Below are 21,835 nucleotides of genomic sequence, written 5' to 3'. Positions count from 1 at the left end.
GAGTTGAGCTGTTTTTGGGGGTTCGTGGAAATAAATTCATCCACAGCCCGCCTTCTGATGAGTATAAACCGTTGACGGTAACCCAGCCTTTAAAATCCGATCAGCAGGAAAGTCGCTTCACGGGGTTTACCCCTGTTATTGAAATGGGGTTGAGCGATCATTCATTCACCATCTCATTTCCGGGCGAGATGATGGTCAATTTTATGGGGAGAGGCTTGGATTATGAAGCGAAAAAGAACGCTTTGATTCACGCAGGGTATACAGAGACAATGAAGCGGTGGGATCAATCTAATGACGTCATCACTAAGAATACAGAGGGGAAAATGTTGACAAAAGATGAAATATTTGCATTGATTTGCTATACTTTGGAGCATCCTCCGGTTTACAGGCATTTCAACAACGATACTAGAAAGGGTTATCAAGGGGAAGGCATGGATTTTCCCATATTAAGCCACCTTCTGCGTGAAGGGTGTAGGAAGATTTTAGCCGGGTTGCCTGAAAAGACACGTAGTAGACAAGTGTACAGAGGGGTCAATGTTTCGTTTAATGCGAAAGTTGGGGAAAGTGTTCGATTTGGCTCTTACATATCGAGCTCAGAAAGCTCCAAGGTAGTGCAAGGGTTTATGAAGGGTGGTACTGGCGGAACGCTTTTCATCATAACATCAAAAATTGGGGCACCGATCAAAGCGTTGTCGCAGTACCCCGAAGAAGAAGAGGTACTGATTCCCCCTTATGAAACTTTTAAGGTTACAAAAATCGAGCAGTCGAAGATCTTCTTGGAGAGCAGTGTACCGGATGACAGTATTGCGCAATATGTAGAATCTGGCGCAATAACATGGAACAAGTAACATTTAATATGTTAAATTGTCTTAAAAACCACCAGAAATTAATTGTTATTCACATGGAAATAACTGTTTAGAAGTGTCGCCTTTCCTTGGGTTTGGCCTCGGTCCCAGTTCCCTCTCTTTGGGTATCCACGTGCTGGTCACGTCTTCCGGTGGTGACGCCCGAAAAAACACGGTTGCTCAAGCATAGTCAAGGCAAAGAGACAGTCGCGCAGTCAACATGTAATCTCTTAAATTTATAATCAGTTCGCTTGTTTGTTGCTGAATATATCGTAAAAAGTGAAACCACAACTACTCTATGTTTTATTTCTCGGCATGCTCAACCCTTCTTCTCAACAATAACATTCCAGCCTTTTTTCATGCAATTGGCTATTCTTTTTCTTCAGTTTCAGAACCTGGTTAGTTCACTTTAAATATCTAGAGATACACTGGTACATGCTTGGAAACATTTTATAAACGTTTGGTACATTTGAGAATGAAAAGCTTTTTAGCTGAGAATCGAAAAGGTGACACTGAAGTTTCAGTCGACTTTTGAAGAAACAAAACAGTTAACTTTCATCGATAATTTATGCTTGTTGCTGATAACAATAATGAAATGTTTATGTGGAAGACCATTTAGATTTTTGAAGATAACAAGAGTTTGTTTAACGTAGCTTTTCAGGATCGCAAGATGAAATCGAATTGTTACCTATGCCCTATCAAAATCTATGTTCAAATGACTTATATTTACGAAGATCTAAAGCAATTTTCAAACTACGACAAAACACCCATTCAGGCAGCTTCTTTCTCTTGCATGACAGGCTACTGACTATAACTGACATCTCCAAATTTTCTAGGACAAATATCTCCCACTGTTTCATGGGGTAAACTATTTGCAAAGATCTGCAAAATTATTTTCGTAGCTTCCCGTTTTTCAAATTAAAGTATTTTTTCCTCCCTTAAACTGGCTGAAGATTAGAGACAGGAAAATCAAAAGAAAATCAAAAATAGAAACAGGAAAAACAATTGTTGGCAAGATAAATTAAACTTTCAACAAAACTTGAAACGACTGCATCTACAAAAGTTTCAAAACACGAAGTTTCGAAAGGAATAAAACCGATAAGTCACTGGAAAACTTTGGAAAGTGGTCGGAAATCTTCTGGACTAACGTCTTGGACACCCTGACAAACAACTACTCCGGGTACTGTGTAAGGTCTAGGGAAAAGACTTTGGTTGTTGTGCAGTCCATGTCGGGCTAGAAAAAATTAATTAAATTAGAAGATTGTTGACTCTAGTGCAGACATTAGAAGTTTGTTCTATCCGTCTTGCAGTCCTATTAAGAAATGATGGTTCACTTGGGTCAGGTGCACCCGCCCCAGGTGACAATATTAGAGGTGTTGTAAAGTACAGAAAACTGAAAAAGATAGCCTTATGGTGGATGACAAAATATTCAAAGACCCATTGCTAACATTGAGCCATTGCGCTATGCAAGCATCCCACAATGCATTTTCAGACAGTCTCAAATCAATTTTGGTTAATACGTAGTTTATTGCCATTGTTTGGATCGTCGCCTGGACAGTTTGCCACGCTCGCAAAGGCTCATTATTAGCAATGAGTCTTTAAGGTGCGGGCAAGGGTGTAGAGCTGGGGTTTCAGGGGGCTGGACTCCCATTGTTACTGCCAACAATTTCCTTTTTCTACTATTCTTTTTCAGAACTTAGATTTATTTTGATAATGCGAAGGCAATTTAGAGCAATTTATAACATTTTTTTCCTAGCAAGTTTGAACAAACAGAAAGCAGCAAATTGTATTATGAAAAAGAAATCACCAATTTAAAGGTCAGTGGCTTAATTGCTTTCACTGTATACAATTATTGAAATTGTTACCTCGAGGGTAATTCCAACCAAGGCATCCGCCTTGCAGTAGAATTCTTCTTTTAGAGAAATCACAATGCACTGAAAATTCTTGTGAGTTTGCTCTTTGATATACCTAGCAACCTAAAGATAAACAATCGAAGTTGGATAATATTTGGTTTTGTAAACTAGCCCAAGAAGGCCACAAATGCTTTGAGAGATAAACTCTTTAACCCTGAAATTATGAATAAATCGGCTCTTGAAGAATTCGAAGTTATAATAAAAATTTTAGATAAGGAATAAGAGTTTTCCTTAAGTTGAAGTTAGTTGACAAAAATAAAGTTATCCCTCACAGCATAGTTCATAACTTTATAAAAAGGAAAATTCAGCAAAATCTTCAATTTACATTAAGGGAAACTGGCCAATCTGCAGCTAATTTTTAATGTTAAGAAAAACCAAATAATAAAAGTTTAATATACAGCCAGTGGTGGAAATAGATTATTCAAAATAAAAAACTGAACAAAAAATTAAAATCAAAATGAAAAATTTGATAAAAAAAACACTGATTTATTTTTCCATTCAACTTCATAAAAACATTCAATATTTTTCAACTGCCAAAATCAGCTCTTCGTGAAACTCAACTGTTAAGTTTGTTATGAGGATCTTAAAATGAAATATAAAAAAATGAAATATAAAAACTTAACATAAATAAAATTGAATCTAGAAGAATGAAAACTATTAAAACTCACTCTGTTTATGTTGGTGTTATCTAACGCAGCATCGATTTCATCCAAAACAAAAAAGGGTGCCGGTTGATAGCTGTGGATGCCAATATAAACTTTAGCAAGAGTGTTACAACTTAAAGTTTCTATTTAAAAATCTGGAAAACCTTACACTGGGTTTCTTGATTCTATGGAGAATATGACAGAAATATTGACCTCCGAAACATAAAGATACAGCAGCAACTCCTTTTATATTTTTTTTATTTTCCTGATCTACCTCTGAAACATGTAAATTATGTAAAAAATGTGTGTGTAAATTTTTCTAGAGGTACCTAACTTTTTTCTGATTTAGTTTCTTTTACCTCTCTCTTTTTGTGTGTTTATATTTAGATGTAATTGAAAATGTCACTCATAATGGAGACTAGATGACCTTGCGTCCTTAACTATTGTGAGTGACATGTATTTGAGTAGCTTTGTTGTGGTTTAAAATTTTAAATTATAAAAAAAATAATAAAGATTTACCTGTGTATTGCAAAAAGAAGCGCTAAGGCTGCTACTGTTTTTTCACCACCAGACAAATTATCCATTGGACGGAATCTGAGAATAAGAAAGAGCAGAATAATGATTTAGTTTGCAAACGATTATCAAAAAAAGCCTTTGCCGAGCTATGTATATAAGTTGTTTTGTTTTCGGATTGCGATTAGTCCTACTTTACTTTTCTCCTTGTTAATCCATCACTTAATCGGATCTAGGCTTGGCTGAGAGATACGCCAAAAACCATTTTCGCAAGTGTACATTACTCTGAATACGCTGATATACACGCATGCTAGACATAGAAAAGGTTGTTTTTATCAAATTCTGTTTATCTAACCACTTTGCTTCCACTTCTGAAGCTTAATGATACACTTAACGTTACATAAATTAAATATATCATTCGACTCACCGTTTACCAGGTGCAACACAGTTGTACCCAATTCCTTCTAAGTACGGCTCCTAAAAAATTAAAAGACAGAGATAACCATTTAACAGGTTCCTAGCCACTGCTTGATGTGTTTTATGAATTGAAAATAGAAGGAACGGGGTTGGATATGAAAATCAAAGATACAACGAAGTTAAGTGTCTGTCGTAGTTTTGTTTATTCGTCGCCATATTCAAATTGTGATCTTTCTACCAAGACATTGTCATAAAGGCAAACATGCTCAATCTTATCGAACAACCCATGTGAGGAGTAAATGGATTACGGATAGGATTGTTGCCCGTATCATCTAGAGAAAGCACCCTCTACTTAATCAAAACTACGCTTAGGTACCTCGTTGTTTTCTGCTCCTAGGAATGCTTGTGCACTGGGATTGTTCGACAGTTCCTGTAAGGATAAAAATTCCGTAAAATCATGAAAAATGTAGAATTAGTAGCACCAACAAGGCAATGAAATCTGTGATCTGTGAAAACCTATGAAAACACTGTTCGGAAAATGCAAAAGTCGATTCGTTCAAGACTGAATAACTTCCTACAGTTAATTCTGGTCAAAATAAATTGGAATTGAATATTAAATCAACTTACCTTGTAAATATCATCTATTTTATTTGACACGTGCTCAAAGGAATTCATGAATCGATCGTATCTATAAAGACAATCTTCTTATATGAACATTTCAACGAAAAAATACAAATCAATTTGTCATAATATTGACATTTTCGCTTTGCAATAATTCTGTAATCATACCTTGCAGCCGGAAAACTTAAGAATCTATTGAAAAATGATTCTGTCACGTGAAGCAAAGAGATACCATGAACTATCAGGTATAAACTAAGCCTATTTGATGTAAGAGAAAATTAAAATATATTACATATGTTTTCCTCTGGTTGACGCTAAACATTTTCTGTATGAGGAAGTTCCAGTCGTACAGCAAAAGACTAAGTTTTCTCGCGAAAGTGGGGAAACTGTGCACAAATAACCATTTGCTTCTACTTAAAGTTAAACGAGAAGAAAATATTTCCACTGTACAACAGTAATCAACAAACATAGCTTTAACGTTGCTAAAGCTAAAATTGTGCATTTTTTCAGTCCTGATTCTCCCCCTAACTGAGTGTAATATGGAAATCAGGAAAATTATTATCCTATGAAACCATAAATAAATCTATTTTTGGATTAAATAGAAGGACATATTGCAGATAACACTCAAACCTTTGTTTCTTTACAGCTTCGAATTCCATTTTGGCTTTTCTGGCTCTTTTACGTATACTTTCAAATTCATTACTTGTTTCTTTCAGTCTTGCTTGAACATCATCGAGCCTTTGGATCAAACAAAAACGCGATAAAAACGGGTGGCAGACGCACGATCGTAACAATAACATGAAAAAAGTCCTTCAATCAAATATTAAACGAAACTGTGGAAATAGATTTATCATATCATAGTATTGCTGATTTTTATCATGGGATAGAATGAAATAGGCGTAGGGATGAAACAAATCTTACTTATCCATTGCCTTCATATTGGGTGCAGCAATCCTCGACAAAGTTGCTTCCAATTTGCTGTTTCTGGATTCGATTTCTTGCAATGTGCTCTTTATCTCCTTTGCATCTGACAGCTAGGAAAAATTCGCTGATAGTTCATAATACTTTTCATAGAAAAATTATCATAGTCAATGAATAAAAATTGTTAAATCCTCTATGAAACTCTGGGGCAATATCAAAACCGAGAGAACTACCTACTTTCTCAATTCTAATAAAGGTTTAATGCTCCAAAAAGAACTCTGAAAAAATTCAAAAGAAGTTATTTGCCTCTGATTAATTAGAAACAAATTTCTTCCTTTAAAACATTAGCATTGCACCTTATTAAATGATTTTAAGCAATTTGGTCTTCTTTGTCATGAAAAATTCTTTTCTGGACCAAAATAAATTCAATAGAGAGAGTATTCCTGCCGTATTTAGGCCAAAATATTCGAAACTCATCCGCGTTTGGTGTGTCAGTAAAACAGGAAAGAAGCATGAACTACCTCTTTGAATTTTCTCGGCAATTTGTGGAAGTCCACTTCTATGTGCGATTCTTTCTCATAAATTCTCCTTGCAATCTGAAATAATACATCAGAAAAAGGTCTTTTGAGCAGAAATAAATTATATTTAGAGGTTTTATTCTAGAGATACAGTTGGAAATTTATTTCGAAGCTTAAAGAAAATTTAATTACGATGTGGCAATGATATTTATCAATTAATCAACAACGAAATGACCAAAGGTTTATAAAACAATTTCGACTGAAATTGTTGACTAAAAGATCAGAATTCTCTTAAGCTATTAACGAAAAGCACAGGCCCTATTTACACTAGACCGGATTTATTTCGATACATCAAAAAAGAAATAGATCACATACTTGTGAACTGCCTAAGCTCTCATTCCCATCCGTGTCTTCGTCCGTGTGACTAGATGAGGTCTTCAAAGAGAAAAAACAATATCGTTCAATAAAAGAGCTGGTATAAACTGAATATGCCATCAATAGAAAGAAATTAAATACTGTTGCACTGAGTCAAATTTTTGTTTTTTTCTAAGCCATCTTTAATATTGCTTAACCTGAGTTAAGAGGCTAATTATTAGAATCCTTGGACATCACGTAAATTCTAATTGATACTCCGTAGCAGCTAACAAGAAACAGGAGTTTTTGGTACAAATGGTATTTAAATAGTGTACAATTAAAAAATAAACTTGCACTATACAAAACTACTTGGAAGAATTGATAAGGTCTTTGGTAAGATACAAATGTTATATAATTAATGTTAATTAATTACCTGATCAGAAATGTCGTTTAATGAACCTTTTTTAAGCGGTAATTTGATGTCTTCAAGCTTAAACGAGAGTGAATTGAAAACTTTAATTTACAAAAAGCAAATTGAAAAGTAATATTTAAAAAAGCAAGTTATAAAGCAATACCAATTGGTTGAAAATCTTGTTGTAATATACGATCTTATAAGACAAAAAATCGTTTCACAGAATCATACGGTCTGTACACTTAGGATGGAAAAAACACAAGAAGCTTGAAGTACCGAGTTTTCATACATTACCAATTTAAGACATAGTGCCTTGAACAAAAAAGCATTGCATAAGATGAAAAAAAATAGTTCAATAATGTATCAAAGTGTTCACATAACAGCAACATGTTAACATTGCAGCAAAAAGTTAATAAAAGAAAATTGAATACAGTTCTTGTCCAAATACTCCATAACCAAAATTAGAAATATATAACTTGGAAATACTGAGCGAATGTGCAAGGATAGGTATCATTATCACGAATTTAGTAGCGACCACACGACGCTAAGAAATTTCCAAAAATAAGTGTCGGAATCTTTTACTCATATCGTACGTGATTTTTATCGTATTTGTCTCAACATAAAATTTATTACATCGCCACTGGAAAATCTCAATACAGAGTTGACAACAGGAAAAATGTTTCGTTTTCCGTTTCCTTTCTGCAGTTTATAATAATTGTCTTATTACCTTGCACTGCTGGAAAAAGTTATGACGGTCAGCAAGTTTCTCTTCTAGCTGGCGTTCCTATTAAGAAAAACGACATTCCATTAGATTATGTCGGCTAATATCTAACTATTAGCATATTAACATCTAACATCTAACATTTACCATTACTGGACTATGCCCTAATGGTTATAGGGAAGAAACGAAGAAATGAAAGCCGGGGAAGGGAGAATGGCATAGGAAAACGAAAATTTCTTGAAGCAGTCTTTACTGACTTAACTTACCTTTGAGGTGACTTTCTTTTGCAATGTCGATTCCTCTTTTGCATTTGCAGTCAATGACTTTCGTATTTCTTTTATTTCTGATTCCTGGATAGAAGGATAAAGCATTTTGAAATTAGAAGAGGAAAATATAGCAATCATCCAAGGCGTGCTTTGCATAGGTAGCTTCGATAACAATATTTTGCTTTGATCTCTAGAATTAAGTGACCTGAAATAATAGTGGCAATTTGACAAGGGTAAGACCATGACAAGGAACCTTTAATCTTAAGGTATTTTTTACATTAGTTCTTCTTTCCATAACCTAAAACTATCCAAATAAAAGAGGTCAGAAGCTCTGGGACGGAAACATACTGTTCCTAAGACCTCTAGAATCAACAGTGGCAACATGAAAGCTGTGAAGCAAAGTGAATAAAATGGCACCTTCTCTTCAATTTTGTTTTTCGTTGCGCCGAATTCCAGTCGAAGCCTATCAAGTTCAGAAGTATCTTGATCAATCTCCTGCAAGGAAGCAAATAATATTCAAGCGGACTTTTCTGTATCGAATTTTTAGATTAATTCAGGCAATAATCCTCTTCATATTCTCACCATTGCAAAAAGCTAAACTAAGAAAAAAAAGTCTTTAAATTGGCAGTAATACAAAAAGCGAGTATAACAAAAAATCAAAAATTTTTAATTTTCTGGACAGACTTCGAAATTATCTGATAATAATGTATAATAATATGTCTGATAAAAAGGAACCTCTAAATGATCTTTTTCAATATTCCTGAGTTTTTCTATTTCCTTTTCTTCTGCTGTTATCGATTTCTCTAGTTTCTTGAGATGTGCTTGATAGTCTCGTGAGGTTAGATATTCCAGCTGGAAAAGTAAGCAAAGATAAAAGTGTATCATAAAAATATCTCATAAAAATACCTGGTTAAAATTCGATCACTTCCCAGAACATTACACATTCACATTTATGATCAATTCTTGGAGATTGCATCTTATATCTCGATGTAACAACAACGTTCTGTTATCCAACATCGCTCAAACATTGCCTGTATACAGGGCTGTGGCCAGTCTCAGAATGATCCAGAAACAATGTTAAACCCTAATGTAGACAGTGCCGTGACATATTATCCTGTATGAAATTTTGCTTTTCGTTCGGATGGATTACAAACCAATATGTGCTGGTTTTCAATAATTTTATCTAAAGTGGTTGGAGAACTGTACTCAATTCTGCTTTTTCCACCACAGGCAATTTAGTCAGATATTACCCAAACATATCTACGCCTTCCTCCGATAAATATTGCCATTTCCAAAACCTAAATAGGTGGCACCCAAATTGGCATGGCCTTTGGTATGTTTGCCCCCTGCATAGAAGAAAAATCACGACGCCCCTGATCCCAAGCCCCCATTAAATAGAACCTTACAAATTCTGTTAACAACGATCTGAGCAGGGGGTTTCTTCTAGGATTTAAAAACACTGCAACAGTAGGTCATTGACTATCGAATTACAAAGTTCATAGACTTATTGAATTTCATGCAATGAGAATCAATAACATAATACCACTCCTCTCAATAGAGACGTTCTGAAAATACCTGATTATTTAGTCGCGACTGTTGTTTTGTAAATTCCAACTTCTTTTCTTGTTTTTCTTGAACTGCCTTGAGTTGTTTTTCTTCGTATTGCCTGTAATAAAATGACGTCACTAGTACATAGGAATCGGGTTATGTCTGATGATTTTCAAATCGATAATCAGTATATCAAGATAACAGCTTAGCTAATTGGGCGTCTGTAAAGGAACAAGTTAGCCCACCTACTAAGGTCAACCAAAAAAACAAATGGGTCCTAATAGCTTATCTGCTCATCATTAAAAAATCCAAACGAAGTTGACAATCGCTAGACGACAACAGATAAAATATGAAAAATTTAGAAGGGAATGCAAAATTTCGTAGTTTCAATTCATAGCTACCTGATATTTTCAACGCCAATTGTGACACAGAACTCTGCAAAAATCTACAAAAACAATCATCGTTCACCAAAGTTATAAAATTTAAAGATTAAACTCGATATCTAACTTTTTTTTAATCATAAAAAGGTCAATCGAAAAACTTAAATGATGAAAACTCTGCATCTTGAAATAAACAGACAGATTATTTTCGCATACCTCGTCTTGAACAGCATTGAGTCTATCTGCCAATTTTCTTATCTCTTTCTCTCTTCCTTTGATCTGCCTTTGGTATTTTTCAAAATCCGGCTGCAAAGGTATTTCAAATTAAGCATCTTTGATACTGTGTAATGAATTGAGGTCACGTGCCTAGAGTTATGGTTACAGGGTGTGATTATGATGTACAAAACATATAAATTGTTGTGAAATTCAGTAGTTTTTGCACGAAAATAATTTCAAGAAGCAGGCAGCTAAGGGATATGTCTCATGTAAAACAGAACATTGATACAGCTTAGTTGAGTAGCCAGATCTAAAAAACAAAATCGTACAACTGCTAGGATTTGGTGAATAATATTACATGCCTGAAAATGGACTTTTCTTATGAAAATCTTGATATATTCATATTCAGACATTTTTGAAACCTTCCAAAATCCACTTATGTGGCTGTACACTGCTTCTTGGGAGCTTTAAAAGGCATTTAAGATAGTGAAAAGCCGCAAATTGTTTGTACTATATTACCTCAAGTTCGTCAATCGCAACAGCATTTGTCTCCATTTCTTTGACGCAATTGCGCAAACCCTGACCCTCCTGAAAATGATAAAAAGTACTTGTTTAGATTCAGCCGTATATAATTGAGCCTATACCAATTACGGATACCAATTACGGGCGCCTTAAGAAGGTTTATGAGATTCTACTAAAATAAAACTTTATCTGCTCATAACATTAATGATGAAAGTTCAAAATTTTTAGCAGGTGGACACAATTTTTTTCTTATTTTAAGCCATTGGCTTTAAAAATACAGTATAAAAATTTTCACGAAATCAGAAAGTTGCAGTGGTAAATTCTGATCACAGTAAAGCCATCGTCGTTTTAACAAAGGACAAAATTAACTAGTTATGCTGCAAAACATTTGATGAAAGACAGTCGGCATTTCTAGTTGATACTGTCATAATGATCCCTAAAATACTTTGAAAGTTGATATTTAAATCATATTTTCAGGGAAGCCGATAAAAATCCTTACAACACACTTTCACGTAAAATTAAGCTCTAAAACTAACTGTTGTTTCTTTATCTTTCTTGGCAAACTTGAGTCGATTTTCCAGTCCATCAATTTGCGACTTCATAGCTGACAAATCCGCCTCTTTCCTCCTCTCTCTCTGCAATTCTTTGATGTCTGCAACATACTTGTCTCTTCGTCGTTTCAACGAGTCCACGTGTTTTTGATCCCAGCGTTTTGCCTTTGCACGGATGTCGCTGAAAACACGGTTCAAAGATTCAACCAATTGTAATGTAAAAAGTTGTCAAAAAACCAAGTCATTGTTTAGAAATATAAGAATGGAAATAATTATAGGAATAGACAATATTAATATATATGTATCACCGAAATATGTATCATACCTATCGCCGAAAAATAAAAAGTTTACACTGTCAACATGGCGAAAAATTGTTTGATTTTATAAACATGCCACTAATTGTTGGTGACGGGGCTACGGAATAGCAGTATTTGAGTGGTCTTTGAGTGGTTTTTTATACATAGTTGTCTTTGAGTATGGCAGGGAAATAATAGTCTGTTGCAAGCAAAAAACAGAGTTTCAACAGTGCAATTCAAGCAACTTGGAGTGACATAGTAAAATCAATACCTAAGTCCTCCAGACATGACTCCTGATCGTTCAAACATTGTTCCATCTAAAGAAACTGTTTTTCTCCTCTCTGATCCGCTAAAGGCAAACTTTCTTGCCTCTTCCATGTTGTCACAAACTATAGCGTTGCCACATGCGTACTGCAAGGCTTTCTAAAACAAACAGAAATCGAAGATATTGGCGTCTTACTTCATCCTTCTCAAGGACAATATAAAAGTAGCAGATTATTCAGAACTACTAAATTTCCTTTATATTTTGTTGCAAAAAAATATTCGATTCTTCTTTGGTTAAATAAATAATTCAATATTTGAAGAAGAGAAAAACGTTAGGAAATTAGCGTTTGCGTATGTGGCTTTGTTCGATAGCTTAACTTTTTTTGTAGCTGGAGGTTTTCGTACACAACGCATTGACCATCGCTAAAAGCCGTTGCTGGAATAATTATACAAAAATTAGCCATTCTATTAACATAATAACACATTTTCGATATGTAATAAAACAACGAACAACTTAATAGCATCTGTTGACTTAAACAGCATCCAAACCTTGATAGTTGGCGGCTTAAAGTGGATGACATCAATGACAAGCTTTGCAGTTCCACCGAGCTGTCTAAGCTGCTCGTTGATTGGTCTTGTCTGGATTGAATCCAAAGGCAGAAAGGTGATTGGTTCCCCTCGCTGCTCTTTGTTATATTGAATGCAATCTCTTGCAGTTTGCTCTGTGTCTGTGACAACTGCATCCATATTTTTGCCAAGGACTTTTGTGATGGCAATGGCGTATCTATCGGTAAACAAACACGATTTTTGGTAGAACATAGACGAAAATAGAGACAGAAAGGTGATCAAGCAGTTCATAAGGAAGAGGTGAAACTAAGAAGCTTACAACAAAGGGCATCTAAATGACATCAATTTTATCGTAAATTCGTAATAAAACGTCTGCCAAGGCATTTTTTAAGTCATTTTTTACTTTTTTTTAACTGATAGTGGAAAAAACTGAAAAATCACGATCCACAAGACTTTGTCATAAAACTCCCCTTTTTGTCTCTTTTCTAATCAAATAAAACAAAGAACAACTGAGAGACGTAACAAAAAGTCGTTACCTTTTATGAACTGGTTCACAAAGATCAACTAGCCTCCCATGGACTCCAGGAAACAACTTGGTCATGCTTTCTAAAATTTCAGCTTTTCTAACTTGTCTCGCACTGGCATGTTTATCGGTTTTGGCTTCGTTTAATTCATTTTGCACAGTTGAAAGTAGGTCTTCCATTTCTCTACATTGCGTCTGTGCAGTTCTGAAGAAATGATGTAGTTGATCATTTTGGTATTTGTTTGACCTCGAGATATTTGTCGAAATGAAGTCAAATCTTGCCAACGATTCAAACAAAGTATTTGGTGGGGGGGGGGGGGGAGTTAGAGAATTTGGAGGGAAAAAGGAGGTCAAGCGGAAGGAGGGAAGTTGGGTTCGGGAGGAGGGAAGTCGGGTAGAGAGGTCAGGCGGAAGATAAGAAACCAGGCAGAAGGAGGGCAATAAAAAAGGTTTTGCATGATTAAGAAACATTCGGATACAGCAGTCAGGCTCTATCAATATAAACTTATGTCAGTTCTGAATCTGGGTCTTTATGGGCTCGGGATAGTGAATTCTGAAGGACATTTTCTTCTCACTAGCAATGACTTATATCTTATAAACGTTCTGGTACCTGACTCTCCTCTCTATGTCTTCATAATCCCCTCTGTGCTTGTTTACACTGTCAACATTGGTCCTGAAAAAAGTAGATTAGCAATGGTTATAGGAGGCAAACAATTTAAGCTATAAAAACAATGGGACCTAAAAAGTAGAGTGCCACCATTAAAGGCGATAACACTATTCTGAAGCTCATTAACTATTTCTTCATACATTCAATGATACTGACGGTTTTCAAATAGTGACTCTCCCGTTGTTTCCAGGAAAAAAACCAATACGTCATTGGTTCAATTTATGCTTCTTTGGGACCAGTCATCTCCACATTTTCGGAGGAAGAGGTCCCCTTCCCTCCAAACCCAAAATTATTTGTGGCTCGGGTTACGGACGTAAATGTGCATAACATCAGCCTGGTTTGATTGACATATTAGACTTACTTGATATAGTCATCTAGCTGAGTGAGTCTTTCCCGCAAGCTTCGTTTCTTGTCCTCAAGATGCTTTTGACGGGCGAGCAGTTCGTTTTTGCGGTAATTACATTGTTCCAATGCTTCTTGGTCAGATTTTTGATCCCTGTTGACCTGCAAAGGTTGTTTGGTTACTTGGTTTGCAAAAGTAATAAAAATCGAATGCACCAATGTGGCTTGAAGGCAACAAACTAAATTATTAACAAAAACTGCTTGCTTCACTACCTTGTCAAGTTGCATTTGAAGTGCTGTGCCTTGCTTCCCAGCTTCTTCCTTAAGTTTCAAATATTCTTCCATCTACAACAAAAAGTTAATGTATCAGGTAAATATGAAATTAATAGAAGATGAATGATTGAGCTAACAGTTATCATAAAGAGAAGGATGACGACAATCTATGTAGCAGGTGAATAGCCTAAGATGAAACCCTACAAATGCAAAATCTTAATCATGCCAAAACCATGGAACATCAATCTAATAAAAAAAACCCCAAAACCAACTTTTAAGAAAAGCCAATATTCTTGCCCTATTAATATAAACAGTTATATAAACTAAAGAATTGGTAAAACTAACTATTAATATAGCCTTCCCGTGGTATAAGCGAACTATAAAAAGAATAGATGTGTAATTCATATAATCCTTGGTATAGAAAACCTCCCAAATCAAGTTATAACGGCTAGAAATACAACATTTATCTTAAAGTGGAACTTATTTTCATAAGGCAAAGTAACCGGACCTGTGTTCCCATGAGCTCCAAGCTTTGACCCTCGCTTTCTTCTGAAAAATCAGCCTCAAATTGCTCCGCCATCTTTTTCACTTCTTCCAACTCACGATTTACATCTTCAATCTACAAAGAGATTAAAGTACTTAAAACAGATAGCATTTTTCTGACTACTAAATAATGAAAATTCTGTACCAAGTAACTTTGAGAAAACACATAGAAGCACAATCATGTTGAAGGACAAAAATAAAACCTGTTCAGCATGCTTGAGCTTTAGCCTCGCTAGAAAGGCCTGTATTACAAATATTTTTAAACATTTCAAGCCAGAACCACTAGTGGATTTTCTGGCTCAAACAGCAATATCTCATATCACATTTTGACACTGTTTTTCAATCGATAGCAACAAGAGCCTATTTGACAATCAAGTAGAAGGTCGACAGTCAATTGTTTACTTCTGCAAAGAAACAGCGAAATTGTAACGCTTCACATTACTTTAAAAGTGATCCTAGCTCAATATATGTAAACTTAGTCACACAGCGATCCATAACAACTTAAGACATGGAGGCACTAAAAGATAATGACCTCTTTCTGCTGCCTTCTTTGCTGCTCCTTCGTCTTCGCCAAACTCTTCCTGAAGAAGAAGTTCATAACACATAGGCACAAAAGTCATTCTTCTTAATAAGCCTCACAAGTCAGAAACATGCATTAGCAAAATGTGAAATGTGAACTTTGACTTGATGAGGCTCGAATATCATTAAGGATGAAAATTCAGTTTTTGCCACGTAGAAGGACAAAAACGTTCCTACAGTAGACTTTTGGTTACATTCAATTAATTGTTGTCTTAAACAAAGCATTGAAACTGGTCAAATTTATATAAAAATTTCACAGACAGAAGTGATGAGGCCTATTAAAACTACAGAACAAAATGTGCTTAAAACTTGATTATTGTTCTGTCTGATCTAATAACTAGATGAACACTGCCTCTTAAGCACAGTCAAATATTTAGGACGAAGATGACAACTGGCTTGAAGTTGAAGATAGATAGAGAGACTCCTTCAATGGCTGATATCTTGGCAAAAATTAAATGATCATGTACTAGCACAGTTAAAAAACTTTTGAAGAAAGCAACAGTTACCTTGTTTCTTCAAGCTTTGTAACAGCATGATCTCTCTTCTCTTTGGCTTTGATATACATGGGTCGTTTTCTGTTAAGTTCACTTTCCTTCATGGCAAAATAATTAAATAGGATTAAGTTATAAATTGGATTAAGTTAAATAGGATTTTGTCAACTGCTCCTGCTGAAGATGTTCAGTGTTATAAAGCTATCTGATACTTGACCTATAGGCTAATAATGTTGGGTGTTAGTTAAGACATATATTTAAAATATTTTGCATTTGATTTGCTACAAAGCATTTCTAAAACAGAAGTTTCTAGCAGGTAGTAGTGTGATATTTCCATCTTAGATGTCCCAATGAAACATTTTACATCTGATAACATTATAAAATGAGTTGAAAAAAAGGAAGATGCATAAAATGTGGAAAACCTATTGCTATAGTATCCAAAAAGAAAGCAAAGTTCTTTTGAAAATAAAAAATCCTGCAGATATAAGATACTTCATACTTTATCATTCATTTTCTTTTCAACAAGTGCCTGTTCCCTTGACAACTTGGCAGATTCGGCTTTCTTACTTTTAAAATGTTCTTCAATCGTCTTTTTCCTCGAGAGCTAAAATAAATTCTACACTTTACAGAAGATACATTCTACAGAAGATTCATAAAAGATTTAGACAAAACTTGAAAGCATAACTTTTATTTTCAAATGATTACTTGAAATAAAAAATTTTGACTAAGAATAGCAATAGTATATTATGAATGTTTCAACTTACAATTCTTTCCAGTTCCTTGTTTTCACCTTTGACTTCTTGAAATATATTGTTTATTTCAATTTCTGCATGATAGAGCTTGAAAAGCTGAGCTTCCAATTTTGCATCACTCTGAAACAAAAGATGGCTATCTTAAATACATAGACAGAATGTCTTTAAAAAATATTGGTTGAATTTATTTTGAATTAAGAGGTATGCCTAACATCAAAATAAATGATGAAAACACAATACTTACAAGATCCTGCTTCAGTTTTTGGTATTTCTCTGCTTCCTCTTTTTCTGCCTTGGCTTCCTTTTTCTCAGCAGTGACACCCTAGAAAACAATAAAAAAATCATATTATAACCAATTCTTGTAAAATCATAACACAAAGTAGATAATTAGTTATAATTGCATAAAAATGAATAAAGGCTGGCAGGATGGTGGGCTATAATGTTTGGGATAGAAAGAGAGAGAAAGTAAATCTTAATTATGTACAATCTCATATCATGCCCAAGGAGTTCAAACACATTACCTTGGTTTATTTTGGAAAGTTTGCACCAACATGATTTGAAGATTACAAACTTACATCCAGATGCTTCTATTCTGTTGCTGCTATGAACGCCTCTACTAAACTTGGAATAATATATTCATTCCTAGTGGCTATAATTGCAACACACTGTCAAGACTTCTCTAATCATAATCATAAATGATTCCAAAAGTGACACATCGCCAAGCAAAGGGAATTAACAAGTGTTAGAAACATCTTTAAGAATACACTAAAGTCTAGATTGAGAATTCAAGCTTTAACTTATAAACATTTGAAACTTGCTTACATATTTACAGCCTCTATGAAGATATACTAGCTACATATCACTTCAGAATATGGAATATTAACAAAATTTGTGAACTTGCCTTCTTTTTGTTAAGTGAAAAGTTTGTTTCTTCTTCTGTTTTAGTCATGGTTGACTTCTTAGCTTCATACTCTGTAGCAAGTTCACCAGAACTGCAAAAAGAAAAAACAAAGTAAAACTATATAAATATCAAACTAAACCCAAATTCAATTTCAAATATCAGACTTGGCTACAGCAACTTGGTAGTGAAGATGAGCTGCTACTTTTTGCAACAATTAAGAACGATAAATTTGTAGGTTAAACTGTAAAAAATAACTCCTAGAAACTTGATAAATTCACTGAAAATGAGAAGATTTAACAATGTTACATTAACCCTCACATTAAAAAATATGTCAATGATTAAACTCAATGTCAAAATGCTTAAGATATACCTGCTGATCTTCTCAAACATTCCAGTTCTTTCTTTTGGAGTTTTCATGGCAATTGATTCAATGGCTCCCTGAAGCAAAGTGAAATTCATTACTGTTACTATTTAGTTACAAAGTATATATCAGGGCTTTCACAATCAGAAATCAACGCATGCTGCCAAAAACACGTGTGAAAAGAGTGGGGCGCTTTATTTACAATGTTGGCATTAAAATGGTATGAAATAGCTATACATGTATAAGATGAAATATTTACAAGCATAGCTTATAAAAGCCAATTATCTATAAAAACCAGCAATGAGAACGGCTCAAGAATAACAGAAACTGAATGAACGGAAAACAGGACATAGGAAAATGGAGTAGTGGAAACAAGGATTCCATGTTGAACTTCCGTTTCTAAAAAGAGTTTCTCAAGTGGATTGACCTATCAGCATCCAGTAACCGCGATCTTCATAAGAAATATTTATTACTGAGCGCGCAATCAATCACTCTCAAAGATAACAGCAGGCGCGTCTCTGCACACTTATGTACTTTTGCACGTTCCCATTGAAAGCCCTGATATATTCATACAGTTGAACTTGAACAAAATGCAATGAACTCAAATGCTATGAAATAAAGGGATCACAAACATTGAGTCTTGATTAAGTTTCCGCTCATTGAAGGAATTCTGTTGCCAATTATAACTTATCTACCCAATCCAGTTTTAACAACAAGTTTGCATTTTATCACTTAAATTCAAGCTTGATTCTACCAGATCTACTATTTGCCTTAGAAGCAAAAATTATCTTTATGTTGCAATTTTTTTGAAGAAAATAAAAAATGCAGGTGATTTTGATAGTTTGAGCATGAAGTCATTAATTTCTGAAACTTTTTTGAGATATGGTTTATTAAAGCTAAAACCTTGACAAATCTGTAGCTTACCTGAAACACTAGAAAATTTTTTGCCTTTATTAAAATTCCAATACTTTCTAATTTTTCTTGATACTCCTTAGGGGTAACAGTATTTCCATTTATTCTATATTCAGTGCCACTACCAAGTATTCTGCAAAACAAAAATTATCTAAATTAAATTGGAAACAAAAAATTGGAAAAAAGTTGAAAAACAAATGAGTGGAGAAAACAAACAGAAAAGGGAAAAAACAGTTTCCTAATTCAGTATCCCCCAGAATACATATGCTTTAATTTGCTTTAATTCTTTTTATCATACTTAAAATAAAACTCACAAGAGGTCCATAAATGATAATATTCTTTGCAACATTGAAGGTAAATCATATTTTTTAACCTTAGTTATCAGAACTCCCAAGGGACTGAGGCAATTGGTTCAAATAAATGGGGTTACCAGTAAGTTTAAAACAACAGGAAAATCCTACTTATATAACTGCTATCCAAAAGATTTTATCACATTTATAAGCAGTTTAAACATTGTTGAAATAGTCATGAAGTAATTTTGCTTTTTGTCAGAACACTTCAAAAGCTTAGCTATGAAAACAGTTTCATTATTGAAAACACAATCTTCTTGGAGGGTCCAGCTAAGTAGAGAAGGTTTCTTCTTATCTGCTCTAATTCTAATTGTTGCCAAAACGTTTGATGACTTTATTTTTCTTGTGTTCTTTAGTTCAATGTATTTGTTGTAATCTAAAGGTTTAATTCAAGCTGATTTTAATCCTTTTGTAGCAAAAAACTTGGAGGTCATGACCCCCTGCCCCCCAATCCCTGTGGTGCTGGCTCTGCTGCTAATACCAGCTTTGCTTAAAACTACGTATCACAAAACCATTTAAACTTGCCTGAACATCAGAGATTTTGTGTGGAGACAGCAAACATATTTTTTGAGAAACTGAAATACAGTTAACTGGTTTTGAAAATCATTTGGGGAGCCCATATCTTGGTTTTTTTCCTTCAGTTTGGATAAAGAATCTGGTTAACAAAAGAGTAAAGCAAAGAGTAGCTCACTTTCTATGGAATATTATTTCCTTTTCTTGGCCATCATCTTGTTCTTCCATATAATGGGCAGTAACATATGCAGTTGAGGCAACAGGGCGTTTGATTGGAGCACCATGGATAAGTTCCTGCATTGAAATTTTGCAACAAGTTTTTGATTTTGCAACAAGCAACAAATATGTATTTGAGAATAACTGCTTTACTGGTCTGTCATTAATAATGTTGGAACAAAGGATGGATTTTCTGCATAATTATTGTGACTTCAGCTTTTGCTATGCATGAAAATGAAGAATTTGTTACATCTAACAGAATATTCAACAATATCTTACAAATGCCTCATGAAAATATCTGACCACGTAACAGGGCCTTAAGAACAACTTGCATGTAGGGGCTTTCTCAGTAAGTTAATGTAACAGTTGAGAAAACATGTATAATTTTGGATAGGCATAATTGTGAACAGTTAAACGTTTTCAAGATGAGAGCAGTGAGTATGATCACAACAAGCTACTGGGTGGTATGCAAAAGAGAATGCTTTGATATGTGACTTCAGGTTACAGTAAACGTATTTTGGATGAAAACATCCATATTTTTTATTATTTTTTTCAACATTCAGTAGCCTAATTTCCAAGGCACACAATGATACCAAATTTGAAACAAACAAAAATGTTGAAAATGGAAAAAATCCTATGTAAACAAAGGTTTCTGTAATTTTTTTATCAGAACTTTTAGTTGAGGATTGGAAATCTCTTGACCTGTTAAGCCTATTATCGTTGCTTTGCGGTTGTAGTTGCATGTCTCATTTACAATGTTGCATTGCACATCCATGTATTCAATGCAAGGCCCTCTTTACTTAAACAGGCAACATTGATTGCAAGTAAGTGCAAGTTTTCCAGCTTGGGTATTAATGAGATTGATGCTCCTAAGTTAACAGTCAATTACCTTGACACTTTTCACTCTTAGATTTGATGTCTTTTCCCCCAAAACAAAGCTGATTGCATCCATAAGATTGGATTTTCCTTAAAAAGATAATTGGCTTGAAATTTATAAAGTTCCTATTCCATGTCCATTTTTAACGATGAGCTATGGGCAAAAGTAATAGCCATGCACAAGGAATACAATGATCAAATGTATTATTTCAAATGCCATCCAATTAGTAAATATTTATCATCATAATATTCTTTATACATATCCTAATAATGCAGTCAAATATTAATGATAACATTGCGTCAAATAGCTTGAATGTTTCAATCTAACATTAAAAATCATAGTTGTTTTTGTTAGAAAGCGTAAGCGATTCTTTGGGAAAAACAGGAACTGTAAGAATTTTTTTGGAAAGGAAGCGATCACGTTTTGTTACAGAAATAATAACAGAAAATAAATGCAGTAAATTCGTTTTGCGACAAAAATAATAAATACCATTGTTAGCATCTGATCAATAACGCCAGTTCAACTTATTTTCCTTCAACTACCTATAAGAACATCTTAACTTTAGTTATCCATCTTCAAATATGGCCTAAAGTTCAAACAACACAACTATTACAAATCATACATACCGCATCCATTTGGACCGATCACAGCTGTAAACTTCTTGAAGGGTATAATTTTCTTCCCCTTGTAGGACTTGAAGTCTTTGACTTCCAACTGTTTCAAATAACCCGGCATTTTAAAGTCCACAGTCAACTACAACTTGTTTTTGCAGCTCACATTCGGAAAACATTTGGCGGGAAGAAGCTTTGCGAAGGAATTGTGGGTAATTGCACAGAATAGAGATTACAATAATAAGTATAATCATCATAACTAGACATTGAAACGACTCGAAGAAAATAGTACTATTTGAAACTTTTATATTAGGTATTGAGCTGCGCGTTTTGAATATCATGGGCGGTCTGAATATCATGTTACATGGGCGGTCGCAAGTGTTAGTGGGGGTGTGTTCAGTGGCGTCATGGCCGGGGGGCAGGGGGAGGGGCGGT

The 21,835-nt window shown here is 34.5% G+C and overlaps 2 protein-coding genes across 2 annotated transcripts in view; one reads left to right on the top strand and one right to left on the bottom strand.

Annotated features, from left to right (window-relative positions):
- LOC135686704 (acyl-coenzyme A thioesterase 11) overlaps positions 1 to 21,835 on the top strand; it is a 93,557-nt gene that overhangs the window by 1,950 nt on the left and 69,772 nt on the right. Inside the window, exon 2 of the mRNA XM_089108989.1 lies at positions 2,602 to 2,662. The gene's annotated coding sequence lies outside the window, so the exon portion shown is untranslated. The remainder of the gene's footprint in view (positions 1 to 2,601; positions 2,663 to 21,835) is intronic.
- On the bottom strand, positions 1,835 to 21,778 carry LOC135686702 (structural maintenance of chromosomes protein 1A). The gene is made up of 39 exons (XM_065202994.2): positions 21,416 to 21,778; positions 20,802 to 20,878; positions 19,875 to 19,990; positions 18,846 to 18,966; positions 17,931 to 17,998; positions 17,561 to 17,651; positions 16,904 to 16,981; positions 16,672 to 16,779; positions 16,407 to 16,511; positions 15,923 to 16,008; positions 15,370 to 15,418; positions 14,803 to 14,913; positions 14,295 to 14,366; positions 14,041 to 14,183; positions 13,623 to 13,685; positions 13,026 to 13,217; positions 12,472 to 12,706; positions 11,930 to 12,081; positions 11,348 to 11,543; positions 10,809 to 10,877; positions 10,290 to 10,379; positions 10,095 to 10,138; positions 9,721 to 9,811; positions 8,881 to 8,997; positions 8,563 to 8,640; positions 8,146 to 8,229; positions 7,886 to 7,942; positions 7,180 to 7,236; positions 6,768 to 6,827; positions 6,396 to 6,470; positions 5,875 to 5,987; positions 5,584 to 5,691; positions 4,960 to 5,020; positions 4,709 to 4,762; positions 4,343 to 4,392; positions 3,922 to 3,996; positions 3,427 to 3,496; positions 2,711 to 2,821; positions 1,835 to 2,079 (listed from the first exon to the last, which is right to left on the bottom strand). Exons 1-39 carry the CDS (start codon positions 21,522 to 21,524, stop codon positions 2,017 to 2,019), a joined length of 3,699 nt encoding a protein of 1,232 aa, XP_065059066.1. The 5' UTR covers positions 21,525 to 21,778; the 3' UTR covers positions 1,835 to 2,016.

This window comes from Rhopilema esculentum, chromosome 6 (genome assembly GCF_057945365.1).
Source record: "Rhopilema esculentum isolate cy_ngs chromosome 6, ASM5794536v1, whole genome shotgun sequence".
Classification (NCBI taxonomy): domain Eukaryota; kingdom Metazoa; phylum Cnidaria; class Scyphozoa; order Rhizostomeae; family Rhizostomatidae; genus Rhopilema; species Rhopilema esculentum.
Note: the sequence above shows the minus strand (reverse complement) of the source record. Positions and strands in the feature narration are given on the sequence as shown.

Bases quoted from the DNA above. Each gene is read 5' to 3' on its own strand.
- LOC135686702 (XM_065202994.2), bottom strand. From the start codon at position 21,524: ATGCCGGGTTATTTGAAACAGTTGGAAGTCAAAGACTTCAAGTCCTAC. The intron at 12,707-13,025 runs GTAACGACTTTT...GTTTACCGATAG, and splicing joins TGTGAACCAGTTCATAAAAG to ATACGCCATTGCCATCACAA. The intron at 8,641-8,880 runs GTTCCTTTTTAT...GCTTCCTTGCAG, and splicing joins TTGAAAAAGATCATTTAGAG to GAGATTGATCAAGATACTTC.